Here is a 12,107-nt window from a genome sequence, read left to right as displayed (position 1 = left end):
TAAAAGCTTTTGTGATTTTGAGAGATCTGGGTTCAGTTCTGGCTCAGCCTCTTAGCCAGTCTTGTTACCTCTCAGATGCTCAGTTTCCTAACAATTTCCCAGGGTTGTTGTGAAGACTAATTAATAGTAAATGCTGCCATTTAGGGAGTGACTTCCTTGTGCCAGACACTGTACTGAGCACCTACGTACCTTATCTTTATTCCTGCTTATAGCTTAGTGAAGTGAGGAGTATTATCCTATTCCTGAAGACAGAGGAACTGAGAGAAGGCAGAGCGTGGCTGGACTCAGGATCTGCCTGCCTCCAAAGCTCATGCCCCCGACCTGAGGTCCCTTTGCAATGCACAGGTGATTCATCCAGTAGATTTCTTCTGTGGCAGGCAGCTGGGAATAGCCACATTAGGAACAAAAGTTGTGGTATAAGGGAAAGGGAGGGATCCTTGCAACACTGGAGGGAAACTCTTACTGCGTGTAATGGGTCTCAGGATGCCTTGGGAGAGGGGTGTAGAAAGGAGGACCTGAGGCTGGGTGTTCTGTAGATACACCTGGGGCCAGCCCTGGATATTTGTATACAATTATAAAAATTTAGTTTAATTTAGGATTGTTATTGATATTTTAAAAAGTATTTTAATTCTGGAAATTAAAGGAAAACTGTGTATCTTGTAAGACTTGCCCAGGGGCAGGATCTCTTTCACCTAAATCCCAGTTCTACTATTCAGTAGATGTGTGGTTTTAAGCAAGTCATATTTCATCTCTTTGTCTAGTTTCCCCATTTAAGCTGGTTTACAAATGGGTGAAATGGCCATTACTTACCTCTTCCTAATTTGGTCTCAAATAACCATTTTGGTGTCCTTTCCTACACTTTCCCTGAACCACCCTGAACTTCAGCCACAATGAATTTCTTTCCCTTCCCTAAATCAGTGCTTTGTTGTTTTTGCTGCCTGAATTCTCTTCTCCACTTTCTCTAAAGAAAAACTCCTACTTATCCTTTAAAAACCAAAATATCAGTTCCTCCCCAAAACTTCCCCAGCTTTTCCTGGCCCAATCACTGTCTCACTCCATAGCATACCATGAGCGCATGACTTCATCTTTATTTGATTATGAATCACTCCCCTCTTCCCCTTCCACCTACCATATGATTGTGAATTCCTCTTGAGGGAACCCTCAACCCCCTTCCATAACGTTGAAGCTGCAGCACACAGTGCTGTGCTTGGTGTCTGATCAGTGTTTGCTGGCAGGATAGGTAAAATAATGAATGGCCAACTTAAGTGTGAACCTTTATCTTCAAACTTCATAGCAAAGTATTTGGATTAATAAGCCCAAATATTAGCATAATACAATATATTATATATCATGGAACATGTATTCAGGGGGCATAAACCAGCCCAGTATACCAGTCATCTCAAATTTTCCTGTGTGGATTGACTGGCATCTGACAGCTGCTTTTAGTCGCAGGGGCAAGTGGTGAGTGGAGACAGGCATCTTAGAAGCCGACCACAGTCTGCTTCTCAAGAAAGAGAGCCGGTAGGTGATAAATGACCCCAGAGCAGTGTCTGGAAAAACTCCATGATGTCAACAGGGATTTTCTCCAGAGTTGGGGGATTAAGGGTCATTTGATTTTCTTTGTGCTGTTAGTATTTTCTAAGGTTTCTATGGTGAACATGTGTGACTTATTAATAGGAGGATGGCGCTCTGGCAGTTTCTTTTGCACACTAACTGGCATAGGCCCAGGAGCAGGGTAGGTGGCCCTGTCTGACCAGACCCTTTGGCACTGTGCAGCAGGTTCTTTACAAGCTGGCCCCTGCTCACCTTTCCATCCTGCCTCATGTACCCTGTGCTTCAGCCATACTGACCTTTATTTTCTACTTATTTATTTTATGTGGCAAACACTCATAGATATGATACTACAGGTCACTCTTCTAAGCACTTTGCAAATACTAACTCATTTAACTCTCATAACTATCTAATAGTATCTATGAAGTGGATACTATTATTATTCCTATTTTATAGATGAGGCAACTTAGGTCATTCTGGAATATGTTTTTCATCCCATGTGCTGTGCTGTTCATTCCCTCCCTATGATATTATCGGAATTTCTTTTCGGAAATTATCGTGTAAGTCTTGGTTCCTCTGTGTTCTCTTAGCATCTTTTTTATATTCAGTACTTACTACGTTGGATGATAAAGTTGCTGTGTATGTCTCTCCCACAGGTAAACTTGGGCAAGTGACTTAATTTTTGTTTCTTCCTTTTGTAAGATGTGTCTAATAACACTTATCTCCCAGAGGATCTGAGGATTAAATGGCGCAATATTTGGACTGTATGCTCAGGAAATGAGCTTTTCCTATATGGACTTGATATATTCCTTGACACAGTTGCTGGCACAGAACAGGTGTTGTCCTGTGGGAGACTGAGTGGAAGGGACAGAAGGAAAGCCTGGGTGACCCAAAGTCAAGGCCACTGCAGGAGAAGAGAGTGGAGCACCCCCGAATGCCTCGTAACAGCTTGAGCAGAAGACAGCTGAGTGAAGGCTGTTGGGTTTGGTCATTGGTGGTGTTTTTGAGAACAGCTTTAGCAGCTGTGACGAGAGGGGCGGCGGATTGCAAGTGAGGAGGAGTAGGTGGGAAGGAAATGAAGACTGATGGTGTAATCATCTCTCTTTCAGCAAGGGAAGAGCAGAGTTAGGGCAGTAGCAGGGCCAGAAGAAGGTTCTTGGTATGGATGGCAGAGGCCTGAAGGTGTCTGTAGGCAGGAGAAGTAAAAACCTTAGAAGAGCGTGGGTGGGGAGAATGTTCCTCTTCCTATTGTGGCTGAAGCTCAGGCCATGCTCAGAATCCAGGTTGCCCCCGCAGGGACTTGGCTCCATTAATTTTGTCACCTGTTTGCAGCTGGGGCATCCAAGGTCTGGGGAGCTTTAGGATCCCAGCTTTCAGTTGGGATCCTTGGGTAATGTGTTTAACCTGTCTGAGCTGCAGTTTCCTCATCTGTAAAATGAGAATTTTGTGAGCATGAAAGGAAATGACATCTGTTAAGTGCCACTACGGTGTCCTTAGCTGTTGTGTCCTTTTAACCTTCTCACAGAGGCAGGATGAAAGAGAAGAAAAAAGGGTAAATCTTAGGGTGCTTTAGACCTGCAGAAGGAAGAAGTTGGGGGTGTGCTCCTGGGACAGCTGTTCTCTTCTCCATGAAATAGGGGAATGGGAAGGGTTTGTAGCTCTGATGAGACTGGTGGGCTCCATGGAGGCCACCAGGTTCTCTCCACTAGAGATACACAGAAGACCTGTGGACAGCAGTGAAGGCCTGGCTAAGCACAAAGAGGACAGTTAGGATTGTTTCGTGACCTTCTGCAGCCAGGCATGCATGAGTCAAAAAAGGTGTGGGTAGAACTGGGGGCTGATGGAAATGCCGGGGGTACGGGGATTCGTGTGCTGCGGGGTGGGAGGCAGGGAGAGAGAGACAGGGGGAGAGAGGGAGGATGGGAGGATGCACTGGTGAAATGACAGCCAGACGTCACATGGGAGCTGATGGCCTGGGAGGGTTGGCAGGTCTGAAGGTCACATGGTGACAGTGAGGATGCAGAGCTGGTTACTGGGAGCAGGATAGGGACCCCAAAGATTGTGGCCAGAGGGGAGTTTCAAAGTATTAGATGAAGCAATTTTGAATTACTAGGTCCAGGGGAGGGCTGGGTCACCCAAAATAATCCAATGTTCTTCATCTTCATTTCTCTACTTTTCTTCTGTTCTTTGTCATATGACTATCTACACCCCCTCCTAAAATAACCTTAGTCTTTATACAGCTTTTTGTGTGGGATGTATCGGTTAATATAATTCAGTAAACATTTTTTATTTCTTCATTGTATTTGTAATAATTTTTAATGGATATGATATATCAAGTTATCTTTGCACATACTACTTTGTATCTTCCGGATTCTTCCCTGGGATAAATTCTCAGATGTGAGATTACTGTGCTCAAGAGTGTGAATGATTCGGAGGAGGGAGTCTTGGTATGCCATTAGTTACTTGCTGTAGGGAGATTTGCATTGAGCAGGGAGGAAGGGCAATATGGAAGAAAAAAAAAAAAAAAGAAAAAAGAAAATTCAAATATAGACTCTGAATGGAGGCTTTATGTGAGCGTCCTATGTCCATCTCACATCCTCCTGAGTTCCGTGTGCTGGAGTGGAAGATGTAACTGGTGGAGTTTGCGTTTGTGATTGAGTGCTTGGTTTGGTCTCTGATGCTTTCTTTTTCAGGGGAGAGGGGGTGGCTGTCATCAAGAAGTTGAAGAAGTTACAGTGTGTGTCTGAGAGGAAGGCACAATCAAAGGGACTGTCTTTCTAAACAGATCTAGAGCTTTTGGAGGAGGGCAAGGACAGAGCAATTTCATCTTTGGAAATTAAAGGACTTAATTCTTTTGATTACAATCCTCATAGTGTTAGTATTTTGAATAATTTCAACAATATAGGGAGACATGGTTTAGATAATTATTAAGGAAATTGTAATATTTTGAATCAATGATTTTTTAAAACAAATATTATTAATAACATTTTTTTCCTTAACTTACGATTGGAATGGTTCTCTCTCTTTTTTTTTCTTTTAACAGAAAAAGTACAGAAAGGGATTTATTGATGTGTCAAAAATCAGATGTGTGGAAATAGTGAAGAATGAAGATGGTGTCATTCCCTGTCAAAATAAATATCCATTTCAGGTGAGCTGGCATATTTTTGTGACAGTGAAATTCTGGGCTTTTAGTCATGCTTACTATTTGACGTTAGTGTTTCCTGTCATTGCTTTGTTGATTGATTTCTTTCAGCTTTGTTGAAGTATAATTCACACAGAAGAATTGTATATATTTAAGGTGTACGATTTGATGTTTTGATGTATGTAAACATTGTGAAATGATCGCTACAATCAAGCCAATTAACATATCCATCACTTCACATAGTTGCCATTTTCTTTTCTTCCCTTCTTTTTTTTTTTTTTTTTTGGTGGTGAGACTACTTAGCTACCTTCTTAACAAATTTCAAATATGCAGTATTGTTAACTGTAGTCCCCATGCTGTACTTTAGATCTCCAGACCTCATTCATCTTGCATAACTGAAACTTTGTACCCTTTGACCAACATCTCCCCATTGCCCCCCTTCACCTGCCCCTGGCAACCACTTTTTTGCTCTCTGTTTCTAAGAGTTTGTTTAAAATTCTACATCTGAGGTCATGTAATGTTTCTCTTTCTGTGTCTGGTTTATTTCGCTTAGCATAATGTCCTCCAGGTTCATCCATGTTGTTGCAAGTGGATGGATTTTCTTTTTTAAAGCTGAATAATATTCCACTGTGTGTGTGTGTGTGTGTGTGTGTGTGTGTGTATCAATTGTCTTTATTTATTCATCTGTCCGCGGACATCTCCTCATGTTTACCAACGCTGAGGCTCTCAGAACCCTCTCCTTTTTGGGTTTTCATAGAGACTTCGTTACATGGGCATGATTGTTTACATCATCGGCCATTGATGATTGAACTCAATCTCCAGCTCCTCTCCCCTCCTCAGAGGTGGGGGGTAGTGGGACTGAAAGTTCCAACCCTCTAATCACAGGGTTGGCTTCACTGGCAACCAGCCCCCATCCCTAGGGGCTCTCCAGTAGTCACCTTATTAGTATAACAAAAGACACCCGTATCATTCTCAGCACAGGAAATTCCAAGAGTTTTCTAGGAGCTCTGTGCCGGGAACCAGGGTAGAGACCAAATATATATTTCTTACTGTGAATCACAGTATCACAGGTGTGAAAGTCATGGGCCAAATGAGGCAACTACAGCCCCACGTCCCTCTTAGAGCTTTATCTTTACTTCTTTATCACGTCTCATTTCCTGTCTTGTAGTAAGGTATTTGATTTATTTTTGTATCTCATGTAGTCCCAGCAAAGTGCTAGTTGGATGAGTTAATCACTAAGCAGAATATAGCAGTATTTGTTCTATGGTGTTCCCATTGCTGTTTGACCGCACTTATTTGATTAAAGTGAATGAGAAGGGATTGTCAACAAAAAATTAATCAGTCGATCTAAGAAAGAAATGGAAAATTTTATTCAAGCCAAATTTGAGGATTATAACCTGGGAAGAGAATCTCAGAAAGCTCTGAGAACTATTCTGCCCATTAGAAGTCAAGACACAGTTATGTAAGTTTCTTGAGACAGAGGGCTGGACGTCGTATGACGTATTATTGACAGTTTACATATTCCAGATCTAAGCGGCATCACAGTGGGTCATGTGACCCCTTACAAGATCAGGAAGGAATGCTATCTTTTAAGGAGTGATTGCTGCTAGGAGAATGTTGCTCTTTAGGGTTGAGCAGGTATTTCTGCTGATGGGGAGGTTTGGTGATGCATAATAGAGTTATACAATGCACAGTGAGGGGAGAGAGGAGGCCAAAGGGCAGAGAAGGATTTTTTGGTTAAATTTCTCTTGTCTTGCCATAAAAATATGACTTTTATTCCACAAGATTATCTATTGAATATGGTCAGGAACAGCCAATTATTGATGAAAGAGCTATCTGTGTTCAATCCAGTGACATGGTAAAAGGAGGTTTCTAGCCAGATTTGTTTTTTGGATTTTTTTGTTTGTTTGTTTTTTTGTTTTTGGCCACAAGCGGCTTGTGGGATCTTACAGGACCTTAGTTCCCTGACCAGGAATCCAACCCAGCACCCACCCCCCCACCCCCCAGCAGTGGAAGCACGGAGTCCTAACCACTGGACCACCAGGGAAGTCCCCAGATATTTTTTTAGTCAGTTGGGGGTGTTTCTGCCTTGTGACTGACCATCAAGGGTAAAGTGATAGACCAAAGACAAAACTCTTGGGTTAGTTTCCCATGCTTAATTTTATTCTTAATATTAAGAATATTAAGAATGACTGTTAATTGCTCACCTGGAGGTACCTCTGAAAGAGGTACTGTGGTTAAAAGTTTGGGCTCTGGAGTCAGGATCCTGGCTTTCTGGATGACCAGCCAAATGCTGATGGGCAGGTAACTTAAGGGGCACCAGTTGCAGTGCATTCTATGTGAATAGTGCCTCTGGGAGTTATCTAGAATTGGGGTGTCTTGGATAGGCCTTAGTCTCCTCCTCTGTAAAATGGAAATACTAATACCTTGATGGTAGGATTAGTTGAGTTAACGTCTGTAAAGCACAAAGTATAGAGTTGGGGTGGTCAGTGCTTAATTAAGCTACCTACTGCAGTTATTTATAGTGGCAAAAGGAAGATATAGGAGTGATGTTGAAAGAGTAGTCCATTCATCTCAAATATTATTCAGAAAAATATTCGATTGGAATAGTCCCTGTTATACCAAGTTTACTTAAGGAACTTTAGTTAATTAGATCGCAAGAAATAACAAGATTGGCAAAGCATCCTGGCCTCTGTATATACTTTTTTTCTGTAAAAGCACAGTCCTTTGTAAAATGTATATCCCACTGGATGGAGACATGAAGAAATAGATGTGCTTTTGTAAGAAGGGAATCTAGGTTCTTTGGATCGGAAGTAATTGACTTTTGGTCAATCATTTCAGAATCCTTTATTGATGCCTGTGGTACCAAGGGCTCTGTGCTAGCCAAGAGTGCTGTGTCTAAGCTTTTCTCACCTGTTCCATCTTTTGTCTTATTTCAGGTTGTGCACGATGCTAACACACTTTACATTTTTGCACCTAGTGCACAAAGCAGGGACCAGTGGGTGAAGAAGTTAAAAGAAGGTAAAACTCATATAATAAAATATTAATCTGTACATAATTTCAGAATATAACATTGTTGTCACTAAGACAGAGATACGGCTAGTGTATCTTGCATTTATAATCTTTTAATCTACAATAAGTGTTTCTCCAAGAACATTCTCTGTTACTGTAAGTGACACATGTTGAAGTTAACTTCCTTTTTTATAATCTGGTTCCTTCTAGTGGCATATACATAGTTTTTAAGAAGAACATGCTTTCATTTAATGTGTAATACATTTGGAGGTGACTAAGCACTGGGCTTTTATGGTAACAGGATTTGGTATTTTCTAAGAAATTGCCCATGTAGTCAACATTTGATGTGGATGAATTGACTTGTATGTAAAGTATACTAATCAGTGATTTGACCTGCATAATCCTCATCGCTTTTTCTGCAGAACAAAATGGTGGTGGGCTGACTTTTGTGTTTATCCATCACGGTGTAGCAGAGGTCACTTCTGTTAACAAGGGTGCCTCACCAAAAAAAGAGGTGAAAGAGAATTCTATGGATTTTCTGAATGCTGGATTATATGTTATGAGGGTTTCCTCATAATAAACATAGTATTTGAGAAAGAATGATCAACAGGAAACATTCTGTTATCTCTGTTTTATTTCACTCATCATTTAATGTATCTATGAATTACAGAAATAAAGAACAACAATAATATTATGATTAAATATCATCCTAAATTCTGGGCAGATGGAAGTTATCAGTGTTGCAGACAAACTGAAAAACTAGCACCTGGATGTGAAAGATATAATCTGTTTGAGAGTAGTAAGTATTAATTTTATTCTATAGTTATATTGTGTTCAGGGTGTACACACTGTTGGTATTATTGGGAGAAAGTGACATGATTTTGATTTTGATGTTGGTTAAATAATGGCCTTCACACTTTCTAGCACAGTGTAAACATAGGGTAGGTGTATTTTTGTAAGAATAATTTTATTTAGTTAGCAGTAGGACCATCTCATGGAATCAGAAGGTCTGTTTTTGGGAGTTTTTATCACAATATGAAAGCCTACTAAAAATGACTCTGTTAAAAGTGTGAGCCTAATGCAGCACCAACAGCAGCTTTTCTCTTCTCTTTTTTTAAAGCTTTACTGAGGTATAATTAACAAAATTGTAACATATTTAAATTTTACAGTGAGATGACTGGATATACTTATCTATCCATTGGAAAGGGTTCCTCCCATTGAGTTAATAAACACATCCATCACCTTGCATGTTTACCTTGTGTGTGTGTGTGTGTGTGTGTGTGTGTGTGAAAACATTTAAGTTCTACTCTCTTGGTAAACTTCAGTTATACACTACAGTGCTATCAATTATAGTCACCATGTTATATGTTAGATCCTCAGACCTTATTTATCTTTTTTTCCTGCTCTCTATATATTTTAATTGAGTTGTAATTAACATACCTTATTCATCTTTTAACTGAAAGCTTGTACCCTTTTACTAACATCTCTATTTCCTCCACCCCCCCATCCCCTGGCAACCATTTTTCTACTCTCTATTTCTATGAGTTTGACTTTTTTTTTTTTTTTTTAAGCTTCCCCATGTAAGTGATACCATGTGGCATTTGTCCTTTTTTGTCTGGCTTATTTCACTTAGCATAATGCCCTCCAACTTTATCCATGTTGTCACAAATGATAGGATTTCCTTCTTTTTCTAAGGCTGAATAATATTCCATTCTCTCTATATATATGCCACATTTTCTTTATCTATTGATCTGTTGATGGATGCTTAGCTTGTTTCTATACCTTGGCTATCGTGAATAATGCTACTGTGAACATGGGAGTGCAGATATCTCTTTAAGGTATTGATTTTGTTTCTTTTGTGTATATACCCAGAAGTGGGATTGCTGGATCATATGGTAGTTGTATTTTTAATTTTGGGGGGAACCTCTATATTATTTTCCATAGTGGCTGCATCAATTTACATTCCCACCAGCAGTGCACAAGGGTCCCCTTTTCTCCACATCCTTACCAGCATTTGTTATCATGTGTGGTTTTTATAATTGCTATCCTAATATGTATAAGGTGGTATCTTATTGTGGTTTGACTTGCATTTCCCTAATGATTAGTTATGTCGAGCACCTTTTAAGGTACCTATTGGCCATTTGTATGTCTTCTTTAAAAAAAGTGTCTGTTTAGGTCCTTTGTCCATTTTTAATTGAGTTATTATTATTATTTTAACTATTGAGTTGTATGAATTCCTTGTATATTTTAGATGTTAACCCCTTCTCAGATATGTGGGTTGCAAATATTTTCTCCCCTTCTGTTGGTTGCCTTTTCATTTTATTGATGGTTTCCTCTGCTGAGCAGAAGCTTTTTGGTTCTGAAGTAGTCCCATTTGTTTACAGTGAACAAGACATGGCCCCAATCCCTGTGGCATTTACAGTCTGTTCAAGAAGGCAGAAATACAAACCGGCTTTAATAGCATTGAAAAAAATCTGTTCTAAAATAGTATTACAAGCAAAATGCACCAGAGTGAGAGAGTCTGAGTGGACTTCTTGTTATGGGTTCATTTTTACTTTTCCTTAAAACTATCAATCATTGGTAGATGGCATTTTGACCTATTTTTGTCGCTGTCATTTTCAGGTATAAGAAAAGCACTACCTCGAGCACCAGCACCGGAAACAAAGAAGGTAAACTGGTCTTTAACGTTTGGAAACATTTGCGGTTTATTAAGTATGTTTACCTTCATTCCTGTGTGCTGCTCCCTGCAAGGATCACGTCGGAAATGGATAGACTATGGCTCACTTGATTGGTATTTTTTTGGTGTCAAATAATATCAATTTAATTGTATCAGATATTATCATCCGGCATTCTGCCTGTATTTTGGCTTCGAGAATTATACAAGAGGCGTGGGACTTTAAAGGAATATTTCAGTCTTAAGACCCCAGTATTATGACAAAGGAGTGACTGTGAATAGTGGAGTATGGTAGAAGACACATGTACTTTGGACTTAGGAGGAGCCTGATCCAGCATGAATCTGAGATGGGTGACTTTGGGTGGGATACTTCAGCCATTGTTTCCTCAGTTGTAAAATGGAAATTATTTACTCTACTTCATGGGATTAGTATTAAGAATAAATGAGAATACAGATGAACTTATTTACAAAACAGAAACAGACTCACAGATGTAGAAAACAAACTTATGGTTGCCAGAGGGGGAGGGGGATAAATTAGGAGTTTGGGATTAGCAGATACAAACTACTATATATAAAATAGATAAACAACAGGGTCCTACTGTGTAGCACAGGGAACTATATTCAGTATCCTGTAATACACCATAATGGAAAAGAATATGAAAAAGAACATATACTGAATCACTTGGCCGTACATGAGAAACTAACACATTGTATATCAACTATACTTCAATTAAAAAAAAATGAGAAACAGTATGCTAGCTAGGTACTAAGAGTGTGCCTTGCACACAGCAGGCACAAAGCAGTGCAGATTCCTTTGAGTGGGAGGAGACCTGACAGAGGTAGTTCTGCTTTTCCCCACTGAAGGCCATTAAATGGTGGGTCTGCCTTTAGTCCTCCTGGTTTCTACTCACGTTACCCTTGCCTCTCCCGGGAAAGCTAGTCCTGACACTGGGCAGAAGCCGTTTGATGTTTAAAGACAGCTTTTGCTCTTGTCCTAGCTTCTGAAACCCATGAGAGGTCCAGTAGCATCAATATCATCAAACTCATGGTGCGGGTTCACCAGATTATCTACGGCAGACTTTATACTGTGGGGACGTGCGCATTGCTTGGTGTTTTACTGCACACCCAGTTTCAAACAGAAGACTAAACTTTTATATGTTACCTCCTTTTCTTAGCGAAGGCCTCCCCCACCAATTCCACCTGAAGAAGAAGGTAATAGTGAAGAAATAGTTGTAGCCATGTATGATTTCCAAGCGACAGAAGCACATGATCTCAGATTAGAGAGAGGCCAGGAGTATATCATCTTGGAAAAGAATGATGTTCATTGGTGGAGAGCAAGAGATAAATATGGGTAGGTATTCCCTCTCTGTGGATGATACACAGTGGGTGGCTGGGAGTTAAATACTGAGTGAGAAGAGGATAACCTGTAACTGTTATGTAATGAGACTAGTTCAGCGGCCATAAATGAAAATATATGTTATTACTTTGCAGTAACACAATGTATTCTTAGTAGTGACTCAATAAATATAAATGAATCAACCACTCCTTTCCAGAAATTAGAATCCATTACACCGGTCTCTTTCTCATCCATTATATGTCTAATTGGATTGTTTGATCTTGGGGGAAATTACATTTTAGGTCCCTTCCCCCCGCACCCCACCCCCAAGATAAAGTAATCTTAGATTTGTCTAGGAGAGAGAGAATGTGTATGTGTGTGTGTGTGTGTCT

The 12,107-nt window shown here is 40.1% G+C and overlaps 1 protein-coding gene across 2 annotated transcripts in view; it reads left to right on the top strand.

Annotated features, from left to right (window-relative positions):
• The window catches only part of TEC (tec protein tyrosine kinase), a 149,415-nt gene that overhangs the window by 105,852 nt on the left and 31,456 nt on the right, over positions 1 to 12,107 (top strand). The window contains exons 3-7 of one of the 2 annotated variants that reach the window (XM_061191376.1): positions 4,595 to 4,699; positions 7,633 to 7,714; positions 8,376 to 8,504; positions 10,328 to 10,374; positions 11,555 to 11,730. In XM_061191376.1, the coding sequence (XP_061047359.1) occupies positions 4,595 to 4,699; positions 7,633 to 7,714; positions 8,376 to 8,504; positions 10,328 to 10,374; positions 11,555 to 11,730 (539 nt within the window). Of the gene's footprint in view, positions 1 to 4,594; positions 4,700 to 7,632; positions 7,715 to 8,375; positions 8,505 to 10,327; positions 10,375 to 11,554; positions 11,731 to 12,107 lie in introns of those variants that run through there. The other variant, XM_061191377.1, reaches the window with a different exon arrangement.

The sequence above is a fragment of the Eubalaena glacialis genome, chromosome 5, assembly GCF_028564815.1.
Source record: "Eubalaena glacialis isolate mEubGla1 chromosome 5, mEubGla1.1.hap2.+ XY, whole genome shotgun sequence".
Classification (NCBI taxonomy): Eukaryota; Metazoa; Chordata; class Mammalia; order Artiodactyla; family Balaenidae; genus Eubalaena; species Eubalaena glacialis.
Note: the sequence above shows the minus strand (reverse complement) of the source record. Positions and strands in the feature narration are given on the sequence as shown.